At 38.6% G+C, this 24,303-nt stretch overlaps 1 protein-coding gene across 1 annotated transcript in view; it reads right to left on the reverse strand.

Annotated features, from left to right (window-relative positions):
• Positions 1–1,409: 1,409 nt before the first annotated feature.
• The window catches only part of LOC123516912 (PRA1 family protein 3-like), a 35,815-nt gene continuing 12,921 nt past the window's right edge, over positions 1,410–24,303 (reverse strand). The window contains exons 2-5 of the mRNA XM_045276680.1: positions 21,010–21,227; positions 13,569–13,704; positions 10,008–10,082; positions 1,410–9,694 (exon numbers count right to left, since the gene is read on the reverse strand). Coding sequence (XP_045132615.1) covers positions 9,622–9,694; positions 10,008–10,082; positions 13,569–13,704; positions 21,010–21,227 — 502 coding nt within the window. The 3' untranslated portion in view covers positions 1,410–9,621. The remainder of the gene's footprint in view (positions 9,695–10,007; positions 10,083–13,568; positions 13,705–21,009; positions 21,228–24,303) is intronic.

A 24,303-nucleotide genomic window follows, 5' to 3' on the forward strand; every position in this document is an offset into this window, starting at 1 on the left:
GTAAGATTGGATAAGTGTAGATATGGAGACGGGGACACACAAGCATAAAGCCCAGGCCCTGTAAAACTACAACTAGGTAAATACACACACACACACACACACACACACACATATGTACAGAAAAATGCTTACTATCACTTTGGAATAGCACAAAGTACACATATTTATTATTCAATCATCAGAACTTAAGAGTTTTGCAAATTTACGGCCTCTGAGGCACTTGTAAAAAATAATAATGAAAAATATTCCCCTCACAGTCCCCTCAAAGATGCTGGTCTTGCAACTATCGGCTTAGGTTTGACATTACTGAAAATATTTTCATGATTAATGAAACAATCAAATTGTAGTTGAAAATGATAACTGAGCCCATATGTAACAGCCTTCAGTGGTGGTGCATTTATGTAACAACTCACAGTTAAAGACTGGACAAATGGCACTTGTCTAGAGGATTTTTCGTTGATACTCCATTTTGCTGCAGGTCTCCTGCAGAAAGTCCTTTGGGATGAAATGGAATTCACAAATGCCAGCATAGCCTGGGTTCCAGTTTGTGTCGTTGCATTTCAATGCAGCAATCCACTTACTCCTTATCTTATGAGATTAGGAAAACTTGAACACTGAGGTATAAATTGCAAGGAGGGCAGTTTTGAAATCAAAGCCTTGTGCCAGACCCTATCAAAAGCTTTTGATGTGTCTAACATGACTGCAAAAGTTTCACAGAAAATAATGCAATTAATATTTTTTTTTTCTCAGTACATATTTGTCTAGTATCAATACTAACCTCTATTTTTGTGTTGTGTCTCATTGGCTAGAGTTCCTCTTGCTGTCTATTTTAAAGTCTACTTGACAGTATGTGTCAAATTAATGATAACATTGTCAGCTTTTCTTAAAACTAATTAGCTTCCTTTACATACTTTCATATTTACCAGTTTAATTTGGTTAGGTTTAGGAAGTTTGCTGAATAGCAACATGATTTGTGACAAAGTGATGGTAGATTATTTTATTTTCTTATACAAAAATTATTTGACACAAAAATCACTCATGCTATGATAAATTATACTTAGTCAAGCATACTTTTTTTTTTTTTTTTTTTTTTTTTTCTCCAGTATATTGTCCTTACTTTGGAATTAATTTATAATCTTACAAAATAATGATAATGGTGATGGGTGTCTTCCTATTGCAACCTTCACCAATATATTGATAAATTATTTGTGCCTTGCAGCATTAATCCACACATTACTTCAGAACAAGACCTCTTCACCAGCACTCCCAGCCAACTCCTTTCACCAGTACTTCCAACCAACATACTCCAAAACTCTTTCACAAGTATGTACACCTTTATTTTTGTACTTTATTTATTTATTTATTTATTTTTTTTTATTGGTAATATTGGTAGGCAAGTAAATATTAGATTTTGAGTACTTCAGATCTTTTAATGTCAAAAACTATCTTTACAGTTTTCAGAAAATCTTTAAAAACTAGCAGTAGAGGAAAAATCTGTGCTACACAATACTACTACATACAAAATGCATATATTTAAAGTCCACTAAACTGTCTTATACCATTAATGACTAATTGTCTCCCACCATAATTGCTAAACATCTCCCACCAAAAGTTATTCCTTTTACAATCATAGGTAACATGACAAAAACTGGAGATTGTTGTGCCATTACTTGGACCTTTTACTTTTCTTTCTTTTTCTATTTGATGGGAGTATATGGTTAAGATTATGCAGTAGGTATTTACAGTATGCAGTTGTTAAAAACAGAATTAGTAGTAATAATAATAATAATATAAATAATAATGATAATAATAATAATAGCATCCATTCAATGTTGTAGTTTGTCCTTTATGGGTACATTTGCAGCTCCTTTTTGGCAACTTATTAGACGTGTTGTCTTAACAATACAAGTCACAAGTCAAGTGGTTGCGCTCATTTCATCTTGTTTGCCATTCTCCTTCAACCTTCATTTAAATACTCTGACTGACTGTGTCTCCTTATAAACATGGAGAATATTTTAATGAATCACAGGACAAAACTGTAGAAAAACTAAGCTCAATAAAAGTTACCTATAAGCATAACTGTATTGGAAAGGAAATACATTACATTACATGAGCTTAGGTGAGAAATGGCACCAAGTGAGAATATATTATGGCATCATATATCAATTTAAATGCATGGCTACATCTGTTAGCACTGAGGTTTACTGTAATCCCAAACTTATTTTAGGTCATGTCTACAAATTTTATCTGCACCAGTAGCATTTATTTAGAATGGAACCAAATACAGAAAATGTCATCTATTGGAAGAACAATACCATCATAGACATTACATCATACATTGTTTGGTTGGACATTTCATTTCCATACCAATGTTGTCTTTCATGGTAGAATTAAATAAGACTAAAACTTGAAAACCAGCTTCTCTTTCCAGATTTATCTCAAAGAAGTTGGCGTGATCATTATGAAGATGATGAAATTCAGCAGTCATGCACTTTTGATAGTGCTTCATTTTTTTTTTTTTTTTTTTCCCTTTGTTTCTATTTCATTTCCTGATACTAATGGTGCTGAGTAGACTTCATTTCTGACCATCCATTGAGAACAGACCAAATATGTCTATTATTACAAGTGAAGTTATTACAAATATGAGCATACAATGATCATTGATTTACGTGTTCCCCACTTTGAATGAAGGGTTGATACCATCCATGGTTACAAGTTGTTTGATTCAGATGTATTTTCAAATAGTAATTTCACCAAGTATAGTGAGAGACCTAAGAATTAATATCTTATGATCATGATATTGTGGTGTAAAACTGTAAATATAGTAATAGGGTTTTTATGTACAAACTGCCGAGTGTTCACCTACGAGTTAAGATTATCGTTGGATTGTTATTACCAACGAAGTACCCTAAGCTTGTTAACACGCCTGTTCACCGTCACCTATCCTACTGTATATATAATCCGGTCAGAGTAGCGCAGGTCACTTGCTGGCCGGCTGCCTTCCTGCCTACAAGTCAGGTTCATCTGTAATACCTGTTGGGTCTCCGTGTTACTGCTTCGCACGTACTTTGTAATAAAACTCAGCAGTGGAGCTATGGTTCTGGTTACCCTAAAATTGGTGACCCTGGAGTGACTCTGACGCACGGAGTGACGGGCCGGCGATTGGAGTGACTGACAGGCTGGCAACCGGTGTGACAGGCGGGGAACATAGCGACACATCCGGGAGTGAAGCGGCAGTCGTTACGAGTGACATGGCGGCTTGTTACCTATTTACGTCTTCCAGATTTGTGTAGCTGGCTGTTGCACATACCAACACTCCGTTCTGCTACAGTGGTACTGATCGAAACCCTGCCAAGCACCCCGATTCCTCACGGCTTCAGATGTGTTGGACCGTCAGCGCAGTGTGTTAGCCTGTGATCACGTTTACGCACCGTAAGGAAAAATTTTTTGGTGACAGTGACTTGCAATAATGTCTGATCCTGTCAAGAGTGACACCACTAGCGTAGCTGCTGCAGCTGTGGCGGTTAAGCCACCAGTGTTTGATGAGACCGCAGTAGCAAGATGGTTTAGTATCATTGAATTACAGTTCATTTTGGCGAATATAACAGTATCTAGTACCAAGTTTCACCATGTGTTGTCAAATTTGCCTGTTAGGGTTCTTAATCAGGTGAATGATGATGTGATTCAATCCGTTTGTTATGACAAACTCAAGACAGCCTTGACTAATTTATTCTCACAGTCTAAGCCAGAACTTTTTGATTCATTAGTGACTCAGAACCAAATCTCGTTCACTAAACCTACTCAGTATTTGCGTGAACAACGCAAGATAGCAACTCCATTGGCTCTCGGTGAGGAATTTCTTAGAATAAAATTCATAAAAGCCTTGCCAAATAACATCAGGCCTCTGATTGCTACTTATGATACCAGTATGTCATTGGAGGAGCTAGCCAGAGTCTCAGACACCCTTATGTCTTATAACGTGACATGTGGTGCCCAAGTCAATCAGGTGTACACATCCAGACCATCATACTCACACAGAGACCCAACAGGTAGAAATATAACTATAAATTATGCCCACTTTTCTATTCCAGTTGGTGTTAGAGCTTTCCACGACAAGCAAAGGCCACGGGTATGTAGGTATCATTTATATTATGGACAAAATGCCAAATCATGTAAACCTTGGTGCATGCTGTTTTCTTCAAAAGTTGGTCTCAACGTGTTGCCAAGTTCTCGGTGGCCTTCACGCTCGTCATCCCCTTCTCGTTCACCAAGCAGACCAGGTACTAACCAGCCACTCCTTGATTTTTCGGAAAACTAGGTGGGCAATCTGTGAACTTAACAACTGTCAGATTGCCACTTAAGATTAGTGCCAAAATCGGTTGTAAGACTTATTCCTTTTTTATAGATACTGGTTCCTCTATTTCATTGTTGCCTTACCACCGTGATATGTTGCCATTCCTAAGACCAACTAATGTTAATTTAACTAATGCCTCAGGGGAAGTGATTAAGTGTCATGGTAAAGTCAATGTGGTGTGGAGCTCGGGATTCAGCGCCTACGGCGTTCTTTCCTGTGGTTATTTGTGGTGGCTAGTGTGACACAACCCATCCTTGGGACAAATTTTTTGAGTGCTCAAAATTTACTTGTGGATTGTCGAAGTAATACACTCTTTGATCAAACAACCAAAAGTAAAATTCCCTTGAAAGCTTCAAGTTCCTTATTGCTAGCTTACAGTATCGATTATGGTATTCATGACTCTAATGTTCAATCTTTACTTTTAAAGTATCCTATACTTACAGCCCCATTACGGCTTCACTCTGAAAACTGTGCGGAAGGAGCCATTGCCCATCACATAGATACTGGAAATTCCTCGCCAGTTCATTTCAAGGTTAGACCTCTCACAGGTACGAAACTTGAAGCAGCCAAACAGGAATTCAAATTTTTGTTAAATGCTGGTATTATTCAGAGATCGAATTCACCTTGGGCGTCGCCACTCCACCTCGTTCCCAAGAAGGAGCCAGGCACATGGCGGCCGTGCGGTGATTACAGGGGTCTAAACAGTGTCACGGTAAGCGATAAGTATCCCATTCCTCATTTGCGTTCGTTAACGATGTCTTTAGATGGTAAAACTGTGTTTACAAAATTAGATTTACAGAGAGCTTATCTACAAATCCCAGTTGCTGCCTGTGACATTGCTAAGACTTTGCAGTCTGTACACCTTTTGGGCTCTTTGAGTATAAATACATGCCTTTTGGTGTTAAGAATGCAGGGGCCACCTTTCAGAGGTTCATGGATAGTATTCTAGCCAACACTGATAATGTTTTTTGTTATCTTCATGACATCCTTGTGGCTAGTACCTCGATTGAGGAACACCTTACTGACAGATAATATTCTTGCAATACTTTCTAAGCACAAACTAAGGCTGAATGTGAACAAATGTACTTTCTTTAAACCTGTATTGAGTTTTCTAGGATATGAGGTGAGTCCTGTTGGAGTTCGACCACCGCCTGATAAAGTTGCTGTTATATCAGAATTCCCCCTTACCTGGAACATCTAAGGAGCTGAGACAGTTTATGGGTATGCTCAACTTCTTCCAGCAAATGATCCTAAGGTTTGCTGAAATAGCTCATCTGGTAACAGAATTGTTGAGACATAACCATTCTACTAATTCTCTCCATTGGTCAGATTCAGCTAGAGCCTCTTTTGATTGTTTGAAGCAAGCTTTACTTGACTGTCCTACTCTAGTTTATCCCTCTACTTCCTCCACTCAATACCAACTTGTAACTGACAGTTCTGGCCTGGCTGTTGGTGCAGCACTCTACCAAATGGTGGACGCTAAACCATCGCCTATAGTGTTTTTCTCTAAGAAATTGTGTAATGTCCAGAAAACTTACTCAACATATGATAGAGAACTCTAAGCAGCTTATCTTGCTGTGCTGCATTTTTTATCTGTTATAGATGATCATGATGTAACGCTTTTCCTGGATCATAAACCTATTGTCTGCTTTCTATTCTAAGTCTATACCTAAATCTGATCGCCAACAGTGCCAACTGTCCTTTATTTCTGAATTTGTAACCTCACTTCATTATATTTGTGGTGACAATAATATTGCAGATTGTCTGTCTCGGTCAACTCATGCAGTCACTGGATGTTTTTGATCTCCATGGTATAGCGAGAGCTCAACTGGATGATGCTGATCTTCAAGATTATAGAGAGCGCTTGGTTAAATATGATGTTTCCCATGATCTTACATTGTGGTGTGATAGATCAACAGCTTCTCCTAGACCTTTTGTGCCAGCCTCTCTTACGGGTGCAGTTATTTCATCTTTGCATAATATTTCTCACCATGGGCTTAAGTATACTGCAAGGTTAGTTAAAGAACGGTTCTTTTGGCCAAACATTGATAAACATGTACAAGACTTTATCAAGCATTGCCTTCCTTGCCAAGATTCTAAAATTCACAGACATGTACGCGCACCTGTCACAACTATTAGTGCACCAACGGATAGATTTCAGACTGTTCATATTGATATTGTGGGTCCCTTCCCTTCTGCGGAACTGCCTAATTATCCTTATTCCTTGCCATTTAAGTATCTTTTGACGTGTATTGACAGGGCTACGCGGTGGCCAGAGGCCATTCCCCTTGTCAATATCACCTCGACCTCTGTCGCGATTGCATTTGTGAACGGCTGGGTGACGTGTTTGGCGTTCCCCTTCATGTGATGACTGAGAGGGGCGCTCAGTTTGAGGGAGAGTTATTTTCCGATCTGGCTTCCCTAGTGGGATTTCATCATGTTCGCACAATGAGTTATCACCCCCAGTCTAATGGTGTCCTTGAAAGGCATCATAGACGCCTGAAGGCGGCTATTAGAGTGCGGAAGGAAAACTGGTTTACTGCCCTCCCCATGGTTTTATTAGGCTTCCGTATGATGCCAAATAGTTCTAATTTTTCGCCTTTTACTGCTGTTACAGGGGCATACATGATGTGTCCTCACCTGCTGTTTTCTGATGCTTCACAGACTCATACTACCGATGACACCTTGCAGTTCTTCATCAAGGAAATGAGGGCTATAAATTTTGAATCCTTTGCAGCTGGTGACTGTCACACTCGTAGTGATTCTTATGTCCCTAAAGACTTGCGTACGTGCCCTCGGGTCTGGGTGCGTGTTGACCGTGTTCGGAAGAGTTTGGAGGCACCTTATACTGGTCCGTACGATGTTGTTCGGAGAGAACAAAAGTACTTCCTTCTTCAGCTTTCTCAGGGGGAAACGGCAGTTTCTATTGATCGCCTTAAGCCTGCCTATGAGCTGCCGAAGGACCCGTTCCTTGTTCCCCGTGCGAGTGTAGATTGCAGCAGTTCTTTAAGTAATCCTCTTGTCTCTCCTTCCTCTCTTTCTATTCCTCCTTTTCCAGACCTTGTTTCTAGCTCTCCTCAACGTACGCGTTCCGGTAGGGTAGTGCGTTTTCGTGTCGACCCAGAGTATCACTACTTTTGATTGTTATTGTGTACACACTTTTGTGATATTTATGTGAAGTCTCTATATGTTTCATGTTTATTTATTTATTTATTTATTTTTTTTTTGGTTGATGTTCATTTGGGGTATGTGTTCAGTTTTGCTTGTAATGTCTTGGTACTCCGTACTTCCAGGGGGAGTACTGTGGTGTAAAACTGTAAATATAGTAATAGGGTTTTTATGTACAAACTGCCGAGTGTTCGCCTACGAGTTAAGATTATCATTGGATTGTTATTACCAACGAAGTACCCTAAGCTTGTTAACACGCCTGTTCACCATCACCTATCCTACCATATACATAGCCCGGTCAGAGCAGCACAGGTCACTTGCTGGCTGGCTGCCTTCCTGCCTACAAGTCAGGTTCATCTGTAATACCTGTTGGGTCTCCGTGTTACCGCTTCGCACGTACTTTGTAATAAAACTCAGCAGTGGAGCTATGGTTCTGGGTACCCCCAAAATATCACATTGGATAACATTCACTAGTTGACTGCAAGCTTTGGCATAAATTGGAGATGTGAGGTTCTCCAGATGTCAGATCTCCAATTTCACAACCATTTCATTACTTGGTCACAACCATTATAAAGTATTAGTACCTAATGAAGATTATTTCTTAGTTTTAGATTTTTTTCGATAGTGTTTATTATATGAAAACTTGTTTCATTTTACCATAAGATGCATCTGTCTCTATCACATTAATTTTATTTTACTAAATTATTATAATGCTCTCAGTATCATATTGAAAGCCATCAACCATCAATACCTCACTTCTCATCTGGGTGGTATCCCGATCACAAGATGTTTACCTGATACCTCACAAGTTTGTAAATCATAAAATAAAAATTTCAGATAATTTCAACTTGCAATACTGATCAGTTTTGCATATTGTTTCTTTCCATTTTGATCAGTTTTGCATATTGTAATGCTATTGTAAGAAGACTAGGTTGCTGAACACATCAAGGAATGTTCTTTTATTATATTTAGTAAATTTTAATTCAAGAAACCTCATGCCCTAAGTTTGTTAATGGTTCTGATGTCACAATCACAAGTTTGACCACTCCTAAAGCCTCCCTCTCCCATTTCATTTTGATGTATAATTTAATTTTCTTTTTATCCATTTATTACCATTATTTATTTTAGGTAAATTTGTAGTTTCACGCAACTGTGGAATCTGTGATATGTTATTCTGGTTAGAAATGTAATGAACTGATCGATGGTATAACAAAGCAACACTCATCATAACTGCGACTGCTGCCGCCATCAAACTATTTCCAGAGATTTTTTTATATGATTTTGTTGATTTTCAATCTCTTTTGCAGCACACATTACTCAATTTAATGCTCTCCCACCCAAAAACCCCTATTTCCCAGATTCCCCAAGATCATTGGGAATGAGAAGTAGGCATAAGTTGGAGTTGAAAAAGTCAAAACTCGAAAAATCCATTTGCAACGGAAATGATATTTACCAAAATCAGTTCACTATATTTCTCCTTTTTAATAAGCCACATCATCATAGATTCCATGGTGGGTGAAACTGCAAATTTCTTTATTCTTTTCAGTATTGTTTACTGTGTAAAAATAAATTAAGAGCACAGTTTACACATAAAAGTATGTAGCATGCATGTCTCTCCTTACACAAGGTTTTCCCAATGTCAATTATTATTTGTAATCCTGTTCTATTCCCCAACAGATTGAATTGCAATAACAACTCTTCAAGTTCACTATATTACATAAAAGTTTCCAGTTTTTGGACAAAGGATTAAGAACTATCTGTTTTGAAACAAGTCTGTCCTACCCTGCAGTAGGTATCATAAAAGTAGGTGTGGTCAGTGTTGATGTATTGGAGCACTTAAGTACATGGGGAAAAAAAATGCTCATACCCTATACATACATGTACAACATTTTTCTAATTAATTATTTATATATTATACAGTAATGTATCACAATTATTTGAATATTTATCTATAAAGAACCATCATCACTAAAGTACATTAAACAAATTGTATGATAGATGCATTGGTGACAAAAGCAACATGGATGGATAAACAGTTTCAAGCACAGCAAAAGCATTGTGAACAATGAATTAATGGGAAGCAAGAGGGGAGGTTGTGCTTATTTAAATTTAGTAGGTTTGTCGTTCATCAAATCTTTCAGGAGCTTTGCACTGTCACTGTTCATGGTGGACCTAGATGGGGAATAAAACAAAAGAAAAACAAATATGTATAAGTCGGTGTTTTGAAATTGAGGCAATTTCACTTAGTCCATAAGATTGTGCATATTTAACTAACATGCAAAACTCAACAAGGTAAAATTAAAATTACAGATTTTAATCCAAAATAAATTAGTAAAGGTTAAAACATTCAAACAGCTGGTCTTCCTATGTAGCTGCTATTAATATACTACTTGATAACAGGAGCAATACGATGGATGGAAGTTGCAAGCATAGCAATACTCGTATGAACAGTGGTATAAACGTAGTGTGTGGAGGCTGTGCCTACTTCAGCTTTGTAGTCATGTTGTTCATCAGGTCGTCCACGAACTTTGCACTTCCACTGTCAAGAGTCACCTTGGACCTAGAATAAGGAACAAAACAAAACCAAAGAAAGACAAGAATATCAAGCAAAGGAGTGTGTGTGGAAAACAATGTGAAAGACCAGTGTTTATAAAGTGCATATGATAGTATTAAGGCTCAGCTTTAGTCTTGCTTCCTTGCTAGCCTTTCTGTGAAACTCCAACCCATAAATTAGCATGCTTTAGTCTTGCAAATTTAACTAATCAGTCTAGTGTGTTGAAGTTTAATGATAACATTCACCATCAACAAACACTATTTTACTTCAGATCACCTGTTAGAGGCTATGACTGTCCCTATCATCATCTGTTGCTCATGTTAATGTTACCATAATATGATGACTTCTACCAGCTGACACACCACACCAGGACTTCTACCAACTAACACCAGTAGAATAGTCTCAAGCACTAGCCATAAAAACCTTATTTTTTTTCTTTTATTATGCGCGCGCACACACACACACACACGCACACACACGTGTATGTTTACAAGCTACAAATCATTGGTGCTTCTGCCCATATGAGTGTGTGCCAAGGAATATTCTAGCATGCTTATATGAAATAAAAAATCTGAAACTCATTCTTCCAAAATTACTTGTAATGAAACCACATAGGAAGAAATGCAACTAGCTTGAGGTACTTCAGACATCATTAGTGATTGGACAGTCCAGTGTCTTCACAAACACTATTGTTGACTGGGTCAGTAAGTCTGTCTCGTGATTACAAGTTTTATCTTCCCTGTATCTCCCTTATTTTGTGCAATACTTTACCACTAAACAGAAGAATGAAACAAAGATGAAGGCAATGATTAAGATGAAAAGTTATTTCATTACTTTTCATTATTTGCTGTGCTTTAAAATCAGTTGCATTCTTAAGGTGAGTATACTAAAGATAAATAAAATTCTGAACAGTGGTTTTGATTGGCATACATAAAAATACTAAATTAAACCTGAAATGAGTTACTGATTTGTGAAGCTGTATCAGCTTAGTAGGCTACCTAATATTCTTACAAGGTGCTACTGATTTTGCAATCTACAAAAATAAAAACTTCTACAGTGAGTAAGCTATGCGTAATATAATAGGTCGTGCATTTCAAGTAAAGTGTTTTAACTACAAAATTAAGTGTTCAACTCATACTGACCCAGTTATAAAAATAAACGTCTAATATTTTACTTACAGATGCCTAAGTTAAGCAGTGTGCTTTGATCACAGAAAACAAATCCAGGAGTACAGCCTACACTATGTGTAGACTCCACATTACATTAATAACCAACAATATGAAATATAACCAAAGCCAAATGATCAGTGACAAAGTGTTCACAGCAATCCAAGACTATGTCCCACCTATCCAAACCAATGTAGTGATCAAACAGTACAATTTACAACACAATCAAAATACCCTATTAATGAGACGAATGACTACTTTGAAAGTTATACGATGAAATATAATTCCGGGAAAACTCAGAACGAGAATGACTATGCTTGATGTCACTGACTGCAGTCCTTTATATTTCTCACCCAAGAACATGCAGACTTGGTAAATCAATCACTGGAAGACACTCTCACCTGCTGATTCATGTCACCATAGCAGCTTTCCTTGAAAACATACTAAAATCTCTACATTCCCACCAAAACCTCTGCTTATTTATACAACATTAAATGTAATTATTATGGTTAGAGGAATATATCTTACATTTGCTTCATATTTCAGATTAGGATTTATAATACAGTGATAGTGTTACCATATTTGCATGTCCTGTGGTGTCAAATTACTATTATCAACTATGATGATGTTTTATTAACATTATGACTTCCAAGCTGAACATCTGTGGTGATCTTACATTAACTATCTATATCTAGGTAAGAGTAAAATTTTACGCAGATACACTACAATGACAGGTTTCCATACTTTGTGGCTCTAGCACAATACCTTCTTAGAGACTCCCTCACACTCGCTGGAACCAGTTACACACTTGATCACAAATATTTATATTGGTGGAGAACTTTCATGTTCCAACTGTGACTAATGGCCACTTAAAAAAAATAACTTAGGATGTAAAAACTAATTTTCATCCCTTGTAATCAAAGAAGCATGGCAAACAAAGTCTTTAAATGATTGAGTCCTCAGCTAGCCATGACCACTTGATATAGATGGAGTCTGTCTCACAAAGGGTACAGATATAAAACAGTTTTCACTTCTTATTAGGAATTAGATAGCAAATATACTAAATCCCCAGCTACTAATGACACTCTATATAGTTAATCAGTATTAACATTGACACAGTCCTGATTAGATGATTCCATACCAAGGAAAAATGTGTGTGTTGGTACTGCATACACTGAGACTCGGATGAAAATTACTATGGCCAATATTCTTCTTTAACATACTTCTTACTAAGTCGAGGAGCTATATGTCTCTCTCACATTACTAAGTAAGATGTTTGTCACTATTTCTTTCTACCCAGCATATTAAAATCTACCGACTAAAAGTACCTTGTTTTGTCATTGTTCTTTCTTTCTTCATCACTAATCTACACATGAGCAAAGGTTGCTTTGCATATGCTATGGCTCCATGCTGCTTGCTGGAGTGTGACACTAATGACAACCACCTCAACAGGAAGGCAGGGAACATCTGCCAAAAAGCAAATACCATAACTCTAATCAGAACTAAATTAACTACTGAGCATAATTCTAGCTAAAGACAACCTTTTTAGCACTAACAAACAGATCACTTGACACTTCCAGGTACAAGGTTCCTTACAACAGTTTTACTGTCATCAACCACACCAATCCTGTTAGCTTGAGCCAACAGGTCATCATGACATGTCTCATAGCTTGAGAGTTTATGCTACTCAGATGACATCACATTTACTGCTGCAATGAGGACTGTCACTTTTTTTTTATTCTTGTAAGAAATTATTAACTAACAAAGGGAAACTTTTCTTGAATCCAAACATTATTACTTTTTTTTTTTTTTTCAGAATATGAAAGTGAAGTTTTGTAAAGTTAATACATGTTTTGTGTGTTTAAATAAAAACTTTAAGAAATTAACCCCATTCACAATATCAGAGTTTTCCTAGAGTGATAATTTTAGACAGCTACACAGAGTTCTCGTTAGTAAAGTGAAAAGTACTTAAAGTTCTATTCCTCGTGTTTCCTTATTTACTACTAAAAGGAGACTATAACCACCTTTAAAAATTTTCACCACTAACTTACGCTTATGACATTAAGTTCAGTGTGTGCACTGTAAAGACAACTAGTTACTGCATCTTGGTGCTCTACAATTGGCTGTATTACTCCAGCTGCTCAAAGCATAACATCCTGATATGAAAATTAAGTGTTTTTGAGACTGAAAATGCTTAAGAGATATCAAATAGAACTTTACAGAAAAGGAGCCTGAACGAGAGAGAGAGAGAGAGAGAGAGAGAGAGAGAGAGAGAGAGAGAGAGAGAGAGAGAGAGAGAGAGAGGATGGCCGAGGTAGGTGCCTACGTGAAGAAGTCTTGTTCCAGGCCAAGAGCATCTAGGATGACTCCCATGGGGGTCTTCTTCATTCCCAGATATTCTACTTTGTTCATCAACTTGTTCTTGAGATTGCGTAGTCTCATCGATGCATGGAGGAAGATTACTGAAAGGTAAAGCTCTATATTAATGGTATGGCTGATAAATTCTACCCTAACCTCCAAGTTATACCAGTTTTGCTTGAATGGTAAGTAGTACAGTAAACACACTATATCATATCAATTGGGGGGAACCCCTCGTCGAAATATTCAATAATCTGAAAAATCCGATGTCCGGCTGCCCGCCTCATATAGTGGCGAGCATCTGATATATATACAGGCAACCCCCACTTAACGAAGGGGTTACTTTCCTAAAAAAAACCTTCGTTAAGAGAATTTTTGTTAAGTGAACCAATTATAACAAGTTTAACCCCTGACTTGAGCTTCCATTGAGAGTAAACAAAGCGAGAGTGCATCATAGTACAGTAAAAGGTTTAATGAAAGTAAAAATTATGAAAAACATTTAAGCAGTTTAATTTAAGACTAAGTCATTATACAGTCAAACCTCAGCTATCGCAACTTCAGCTATCGCGTTTTATTGCTATCATGCATCCATGAAAAGCCGCTTAAATTTCATTATCGTGACCTCAGATGCCTGCTATCGCCCACCCAGCCATATGGGATATCTGAGCGCTCATTGGCCAAAACCGCTTCCCGCCAAGATCAATTCGGCTATCGCGTTTTCGGCTATGGCACGGCTATTTCGGCCCCAATTGAGCGCGATAGCCGAGAGTTAAGTGTAATGTACACTAATATATGTATGTAAGTAACTTTAAATTGTTGATGATCTTAAATTTATGAAGGAGGAAGAGTGGAGTGGGAAATACGCTAGCTGGCAACCTGTGGAATGTAAACAAAGGGCGCATCATTGTACCGCATACAAAACTTATGTACCACATTTCCACAAGGCTTTCCATTTTATCCATTGCAGAGTCATGAGTTGAGGTGGTTCTTTAAGCTTGCAAGGAAGATATGATCTCACCAGCCTTCTTAATAGAGTCTGCTGATTTGAAAATGATAGACAGTAGATGGAGTCAAGCCATGGTGGGAAGCAATGCTATTAGTTTTCTCGCTTCTCTCGTGTCTGTGAATAATATCCAGCTTCACTTCGAGAGTAAGAGACTTCCTGGTCTTCTTAGCAACGCTAAGTGACATTACAGGGCTTTTTGGTGGCATGTAGAGCGAGAAAAGATGAGCTGCTGCTGATGCAGTTGTTGTTTTGAACTAGGGGAGTGAGTGGTGCACGTTTTGTCCAAGAGAGGCGCTAGTGTATTCAAAAGCCTGTCGGCTTGCGTGATACGGTGGGGCTTTCAAACTTGGAAAAAATCATCTGGATAAAATTTTGTTAAAGCGAGTTTGGTGTTCATTAAACAAGCAGATGGTAGTAAGAGGAAACCTTCGTTGTGTGAACCTTCATTAAGCGGGTTGCAGGACATTCTGCACAATGACTTGGGCTATAAATGTTACCATGCCTGCAAGAAACCCTGTCAACTGCAGTGCAAAATGAGAATTGAATAAAATTTTGCAAGAAATACCTAGTTTGGAGTGAGGAGCAATGGAAGACAGTGTTCTTGAATGATGAGGCAACTTTCACTATTACTGGGACACCGTTATCATGAGTCTACCACAAGTCAAGCAGTGATCCCTTGGATCCTACGTACACCTCCAAGTTCGTGAAGCAACCACCAGCATCACGTGTGGTTTGGAATTGCTTTGCATATTATGGTGTTAGTAATTTAGTTATTCTTCCTGCTAATGTTAAAGTGAACCAACACAACTATTTAGAATTTTTGATTGATGTCTTGTTCTATTTCTTTGAAAAAACACAAGCAAAAGTGTTTATGCATGATTCTGCTCCTGCAAATGTTGCTAAATCTGTTAAGCAGTGGCTGACTGACTGTAAGGTACCCTTCATTGGTTATTGGCCTGGCAATAGCCCAGATATCAATCCTATAGAAGACTAATGGGTGTACATGAAAAGACAGCTGCGTGGTATAGACACATCATCACTGCCGAAACTTGAGACCGCAATCAAGCAACTGTGGGCTAGTTTTCCACAAACTTACTTACGAAACCTTGCATCCAGTGTCCCCAAATGCCTTCAGGATATTGTAAAGAAGAAAAGAAAAGCAACTAAATTGGTTCAATGTATATTTTTATTTATCTACCATTCTCTCGGCAAACCACAAACAATGTGGTTTTTCAGGCCATGTCACCTTTTTTTTTTTTTTTTTTTACATTACAAGGGCACTGGCCAAGGGAAAACAAAGTGTTGGAAAAAAAAAATCCCGCTGGTTGCCAGGCCCTGTTAAGAGGAAAGTAGAGAAAAAACAAAAAAATCTAAAAGGAGGGTCCAGTTAACATAAGAGGTGTCTTGACACTCCTCTTTTGAAAGAGTTTAAGTCATAGGCAGGTGGAAATACAGACACAGGTAGAGAGTTCCAGAGTTTACCAGTGTAGGGAATGAAGGAGTGAAGATACTGGTTAACTCTTGCATTAGGAAGATGGACAGAATAGGGATGAGAAGAAGTAGAGAGTCTTGTGCAGCGAGGCCGCAGGAGGGGGAAGGCATGCAGTTAGCAAGTTCAGAAGAGCAGACAGCATGAAAACAGCGGTAGAAGACAGATAAAGATGCAACATTGCGGCGGTGACTTAAAGAATCAAGACAGTCAGTTAGAGGAGAAGAGTTGATAAGACGAAAAGCTTTAGATTCCACCTTGTTTAGTAAAGCTGTGTGTGGATCCCCAGACATGAGAGCCATACTCCATACACGGGCGGATAAGGCCCTTGTACAGAGCAAGCAGCTGGGAGGAGAGAAAAATGGACGAAGACGCCATAGGACACCTAACTTCTTGGAAGCTGATTTAGCAAGAGTAGAGATGTGAAATTTCCAGTTTAGATTTTTAGTGAAGGATAGACCGAGTGTGTTTAATGTAGAGGAGAGGGAAGTTGAGTGTTATTGAAGAAGAGAGGATAGTTGTCTGGAAGGTTATGTCGAGTAGATAGTTGTAGAAATTGAGTTTTTGAGGCATTGAACAAAACCAGGTTTTCTCTGCCCCAATCAGAAACAAGTGAAAGATCAGAAGTTAGGCGTCCTATAGCATCTCGCCTTGAGTCATTTAATTGTTGTTGGGTTGGGCGTCTGTTGAACGCTGTTGAATAATGCAGGGTGGTATCATCAGCATAGGAGTGGATAGGGCATTGAGTCAGATTTAGGAGATCATTGATGAATAATAGAAAGAGAGTGGGTGATAGGACAGAACCCTGTGGAACACCACTGTTGATAGTTTTAGGGAAGAACAGTGACCGTCTACTACAGCAGCAATAGAACGATCGGAAAGGAAACTGGAGATGAAGGTACAGAGAGAAGGATAGAATCCGTAGGAGGGTAGTTTAGAAATTAAAGATTTGTGCCAGACTCTATCGAAGGCTTTCGATATGTCAAGGCCGACAGCAAAGGTTTCACCGAAGTCCCTAAAGAGGATGACCAAGATTCAGTTAGGAAAGTAAGAAGATCACCAGTAGATCTGCCTTTACGGAAACCATACTGGCAATCAGAGAGAAGGTTGTGAGCTGATAGATGCCTCATTATCTTCCTATTAAGGATAGACTCAAAGGCTTTAGAAAGGCAGGAAATCAAAGCTATAGGGCGGTAGTTAGAAGGATTGGAGTGGTCACCTTTTTTAGGGACAGGTTGAATGTGAGCAAACTTCCAGCAAGAAGGATAAATAGAAGTAGAGACACAGATGAAAGAGTTTGACCAGGCAGTGAGCGAGTTCGGAAGCACAGTTTTTGAGAACAACAGGAGGGACTCCATCCGGACCGTAAGCCTTCCGAGAATCAAGGCCAGAGAGGGCCAGGAAAACGTCTTTATAAAGAATTTTAATTTTAGGGATGAAGTAGTCAGAGGGTGGAGGAGTAGGAGGAATATGCCCAGAATCATCCAAAGTTGAGTTGGTAGCAAAGGTTTGAGCGAAGAGTTCAGCTTTAGAAAAGAAGAGACAGCTGTAGAGCCATCTGGATGAAGTAAAGGAGGGAAAGACGAAGAAGTAAAGTTGTTAGAGATATTATTGGCTAGATGCCAGAAATCTCGAGAGGAGTTAGAATTGGAAAGACTTTGACATTTTCTATTGATGAAAGAGTTTTTAGTAAGTTGGAGAATAGATTTGGCATGATTACGGGCAGAAATATATAGGGCATGAGTTTCAGCAGTTGGATGGCTACGGAACCGTTTGTGAGCCGCCTCTCTATCATTGACAGCACGAGAACAAGCAGAGTTAAACCAAGGCTTTTTAGCTTTAGGGTTAGAGAAAGTATGAGGAATGTATAGCTCCATGCCAGAGATAATCACCTCTGTTATGCGCTCGGCACAAAGAGAAGGATCTCTGACATGAAAACAATAATCATCCCAAGGGAAATCAGAATAGTACTGCCTTAGTTCCTCCCACTTAGCAGAGTTAAAATGCCAGAAGCACCTCCGCTTAGGCGGGTCCTGAGGCTGCACTGGAGTGATAGAACTGGTAACGGAAATTAGATTGTGGTCGGAGGAGCCCAACGGAGAGGAAAGTTTAACAGAGTAAGCAGAAGGGTTGGAGGTTAGGAAAAGATCAAGAATGTTGGGCGTGTCTCCAAGGCGGTCAGGAATACGGGTAGGGAACTTCACTAGCTGCTCTAGGTCATGAAGGATAGCAAAGTTGAAGGTTTGTTCACCAGGTTGGTCAGTGAAAGAAGATGAAAGCCAAAGCTGGTGGTGAACATTGAAATCCCTAAAATGGAGATCTCAGCAAAAGGAAAGTGAGATAAGATGTGCTCCACCTTGGAAGTCAAATAGTCAAAGAATTTTACATAGTCAGAGGAATTAGGTGAGAGGTATACAGCACAGATGAATTTAGTTAGAGAGTGACATTGAAGTCTTAGCCAGATGGTAGAAAATTCTGAAGATTCAAGATTGTGGGCACGAGAGCAAGTGGTGTCGTTACGCACGTATGCGCAACATCCAGCTTTGGATTGAAAATGAGGATAGAGCAAGTAGGAGGGAACAGAAAAGGGCTGCTGTCAGTAGTCACAGACAACTGTGTTTCGGTTAGGAAGAGAAGATGAGGTTTAGTAGAGGAGAGGTGGTGTTCCACAGATTGAAAATTAGAACGAAGGCCACGAATGTTGCAGAAATTGATAGTGAAAGTATTAGATGAAGTGTCAAGACACCCAAGGTCGACAGCAGAGGGCAGTCCGACCTGGGGACATTTATGGTCCCCTCCCCAGAGGGGGACTCCGAGGCAGGGCGTGGTGAAGCCATTATTAAATTTTGATTTGAAGAGAGTGTAAAAGTGTAAGGTGTTGTAGTGTAGTGTAGGAAGTAGTAGAAGTTGTCTTTAGAGGGCAGGCTGCAGCTGCTCAATTGTATAAATGAGACCACAAAGGGAACCGGGAAGAGAGGACACGGGGAATCACTCAGTCTGCAGCACTGCCTACATCCCCGTAAGTACCTCTCCTGGAGTATTCCACCGGGCGGCAGGTGACTACTGCCTACTCCACTGAATGACACATGAGCCTGCTTGCCAGCAGATATGGACACGATAATGATTACTAATCGAAAAATCATAATCCATGGCTGTGATTACGTAATCATTACCAAATCATAATCAAAAAGCATAAAATTTGTGTAATTTTAACCAAATCATAATCAAAATTTACTCTGCGGTGATAATCACAATCAAATTTTTCTTGATAATAATCATTGATTAAAACATGATTATTGTGATCATTTATTTGTAATTTCCATGAACCACTTCCATGAATCACTTTACTTTCAAGTCAAAGTATGTTTTGAAAGCATTGCACCATCTCATGTTTTTGCTTGTTTGTCTACTATGATATAGGGGAAGGTGTGGTAAAGTGGACCAGTGGTGCAAAAGTGGACCACTGGTTTCCCATCAAAACCAATGATAGTAAATTTCAAGCAGCAGCTGCAATATCTTTCGGTAACATAATGAAAATCATCCATGAGCTTTTGTACTGAAAGAAAACTTTACACATTTTAGCTGAAGGGATCTAAGCTGAGACTTTTGTAATAATTTAAATTCAGATACCTTTACAGTTATATCAAGTTCTTTGTTGTGATAATTTCTAAAGAACAATAGTAATATTGCTTATATAAGCAAGGCTATTATGAGAAATGAGAATGCCTAGCCACACAGCTACCTAAAACGTTCTCTGAGTATCAATCTTGGAACTAGCTACCATTGTATGTGTATGCTCACCTAGTTGTATTTACCTAGTTGTGAGATACAGAAAAAGAGACACACTAGGCTCATGCTGTCCTGCCTCCTGATCTGTTTCTATAAAGATTTTGCTTAAATTTATGTATGGTCTTTCCACATGCCGTTTCATCATCAAGTTTGTTTCATGCTGCTAGATGTACATCTATGAGGAAAGTTGTATTTCTTTGTATCTTCTGCAATCACTCATTTTCAGTGTCCTTCTATGTCCTCTGGTGCTCCTCATATCAAGTTTAACAAGATCATCTTTGTCCTGCTTCTCTATCCTTTCCAATATCGTATATAATGCCATCATATCACCTCTCTCCCTCCTTTCCTCCAGTGTAGTTAATCCGTTTTTCCAGCCTCTCTTCATAACTATATTCACTTTAATGTGCAGGAAGTTTTGTTACAGCTTTCTGGATTCTTTCCAGCTTCCTGATGTATTTTTTTTTATCTTTGGTGACCACATTAATGCTGCATACTCCAAATGCTGACATATCATTGTTGTTATCAACTTTTTTTATCATATCTTCATCAATGTATGTAAATGCTGCTCTGATATCTCTAAGTAAATTATAAGTTTCCCCCCTGTGATCTTGCTAATATGCCTTTCAAAGGACATGTTGCTAGAAATGGTTACTCCCAGGTCCTTTTCTTCTGTCCTTTCATTAATTTCTTAATTTCCCAGGTGACAAGTACTTTTGTTTTCTTAGCACTCTTTCCAAACTCCATCATTAGTTAGTATGTGATTTAAACAGATTTATATATTACTGTGCTCAGATATGTAAAAGTGTACCTAATAGATAAAATTTGGCACCTATTTAGGCATTGCAACATAGTTAATTATTGTTTTTTTTTTTTTTATAAATAATCAGTCAAATATTATTATAATCATAATCTAATCATAATCATGCACAAAAAGAAAAAAAATAATCATAATAAAAAATAGCAAAACTCAGTTATCATAATGAAATCATAATCAGAGAGAAAAAAAAATCATAATTTAATCACAATCAAAAAAGTATTCCAGACCATAATCAAAATCAAATCCTAATAATTTTACATTATCATGCCAATGTCTGCCTGTCAGTGATGTCTGTCACACTCACTCACCAGTGATGGGGAGCAAGATACCCATGAGGAACACCACCACAGAGCCGAGCAGGTACACCACAAAGTAGGCCCCCAGCACTATTGCCAGTAAGGACAGCACAGGGTGGTTCTTCTTAAACTCAGCTGCTGGTTGCTTGCTGTTGGTCATGTAGTAGAAGAGACCAAAGGCAAGACCCACTGCTGTCATGCCACAGAACATCTTGGTGGGATGGATTACTCTGTAGAAAGGCACAGTATTGTGTTAGGATGGTCAAGACCAACCAAAACTCATTCAGGCTTTCATTACTTACAATCTGCCTGATAACAAGTCAGCAAAAGCATAGGCACTTCTATGCCAATCCTGACATAGGTTCAATTCCTAGAGAAAGATTCAACTCAATAGTTAATTTATCCTATGGTATGGTATATCTGCATACATAATGATGGAACAAAAAAGAAAATAAAAAGAAAACAAAGAAGAAAAAAGGGAATGAGATAAAATAGATAAACCCAGGAAAGTTGTTGCTAAATAGAATATGAGAGGCCAAACAGATATACCTCACGCAGGAAGAAGTTTATAAACATCGACCGTGTGAGTGAGGGAAATGACAAAGACAGACATCGACCTTTTGGGCACTGTGTACGAAGGAGGAAAAAGGTGAGGCGACTTATGGGTACTTGACCTGCCTCTCACCCTCTCTTATAACCCAAACTCTGCCAGGTTGTTTCTGAGTGATAAAGATACAGGTAACTCTCGATTTACGCGTTTTTGTTATAACGCGACCGAAAAAATATTATAATTAATTTAATTTGCGCGATCAGTTTGTTTATATGCGATTTGGTCCAACCGCATTTTCAAACTGAGCACCAAATGCAATTTCAAACTGCGTGCCTGAGAGTTCCACACCTGGCCAATAGGTGGGAGCTCCGGGGCCGGATTAAAAAAACAGGTTGTTGTCTATGTTGGTACAGACAAGCTCCATAGCAACCTCCTGCTCACATACCAACCTTCGCAAAATAGCATCCACAAAGTTGGTAGCCCGCCTGAAAGTGCTCATTGGCTGCCAGGAGATGGATCCAAGAAACTTTAACGTCAGAGCAACCTCCTGCCGCGAAATGGCATCCATGAACGCTTGGAGGGACGGTAATGAAGTTGCTATCAGGTTGCTGAGAACACCACCTCTCGAGGTGGTGTTACTGTCTTATATATGCATTTATGTTCACAAAACATTTCTATTAGCTTTTTACAAACCTTGCCCCCAAGAAAGGATTGTTTTGTAATGCATAAATTGAAATCTTACATGGAATACCAAAAAAAAAAAATAAATAAAACAGATGAGATCGCCACAGACGAGGCTGAGACTCACGGCGACTCAGCCGCTTCTTCTTCTTCTTGTGACCCTTTTAGCTTGCGTGTTGCTTTCACCACAATATTTATGTTTCCACTCCTCTATTGCCTGGTATAATGGATATCATATCTTAGCATTCATATACGCTCATGCCATGAGGATAACCTCGACTCCGTGGCACTGAGTGATTGTTAATTACTAATGAAATACACTTCTAGTATTTAGAATAGTAAATAATAAAAACATGTTAATTTAGCCAAATAAATAGAATATTTTGTACAAATTTTTTGGGACCACATCCTACATCTCCTCTATTATCTATTGTTTCTTATGAGAATTACATGTTTGTTTTAAAATTTTGATAAACGCGATGCCTCTTGGAACGAATCTATCTCCTAAATTGAGTTACCTGTATATATATTCACATGCCTATGGGCAGGTCATGTACATGAAGAAAACACAGTACAGGCAACCCCCGTTTAACGAAGGTTCACACAACGAAATTTCGCTACAACGAAGGTTTCATTTTACTACCATCTGCTCGTTTAACGAACACTAAACTCGCTTTAACGAAGTTTTATCCAGGTAATTTTTTTCCAAATTTGAAAGCCCCACCATATCACGCAAGCTGACAGGCTTTTGAATACACCAGGAGCTGCTGGTATTAAGGCCTGCCTCAGGAAAAATCCTGGGACACCTACAGAATAAAGATCAAGATCAAGATCAAGCCTCTCGTGGACAACACGCGCAACACTCACTCCCCAGTCAAAACATAACAGCCTCAGCAGCAGCTTGTCTTCCCTAGCTCAACTTACCACCAAATGCAATTGGCCTAGTGTTCGTAAGAAGACCAGGAAGTCTCTTACTCTTCAAATGAAGCTAGATATTATTCACAGATATGAGAGAGGTCAGAAAACTATAGCAGTGCTTGCCACCATCTTGACTCCATATTATACTGTCTCTATTTTCAAGTCAGCAGACTCTATTAAGGAGGCTGGTGAGACCGTATCTTCCTTGCAAGCTAAAAGAACCACCTGAACTCGTGACTCTACAATGGATAAAATGGAAAGCCTTGTGAAATGTGGTACATAATTTTGTATGCAGTACAATGATGCGCATTTTGTTTACATTCCACAGGTTGCCGGTTAGTGTCTTTCCCGTTTCACTCTTCCTCCCTTCATAAAGTTAAGATCATCAACATTATAAAGTTACGTACATACATACATTAGTGTACATTATAATGACTTAAATTAAACTACCTAAATGTTTAACTTCATAATCATTACTTTCATTAAACCTTTTACTGTACTATGATGCACTCTCACTTTGCTTACTCTCAATGGAAGTTCAAATCAGGGGTTAAACTTGTTATAATCGGTTCGCTTAACGAAGTTTTGCTTAACGAAGTGTTTTTTAGGAATGTAACCCCTTCATTAAACGGGGGTTGCCTGTACTTACTATATCTGTATGTGAGAACATATGGGAATTTTGACCTTATTATGAGGGAATAATTTTTGAGAGAAACATGTAGCATATATTGGAGTATATTAGAACAGGTTGAACCTCCCAAATCCGGCAACCACCGGACCTTAGACTTGCCGGACCATGGAAAATTCCGAACTATAGGTGGTCCCCAAAACACCCTCTATATACTTACCCTGCATTATACAAGTGTAGCTGTAACATTGTTTTGATATATGATAGTTGTACTGTACATGAAAATATACATGCAGAAGTATATAGAAAAACATGTTGTAAATTAAGTTCACCATGGAAAATTTTTGCCTGCGCCATTATCATCTCGCCGGACACGGACGTTACTAGCGCGCCGAAGCTTAAACCACTATATGAGAGCACTGTCTAAATCACTGCTTTTACCCTCCTTAAGTGTTCTACGAACCTCCATGTTCTTCTTGCTCTCACACTCACTGTAAAACTTGAGAAGTTGATTCTTCTGCTTTTTTTT

Source organism: Portunus trituberculatus, chromosome 41, assembly GCF_017591435.1.
Source record: "Portunus trituberculatus isolate SZX2019 chromosome 41, ASM1759143v1, whole genome shotgun sequence".
In the NCBI taxonomy this organism is placed as follows: Eukaryota; Metazoa; Arthropoda; class Malacostraca; order Decapoda; family Portunidae; genus Portunus; species Portunus trituberculatus.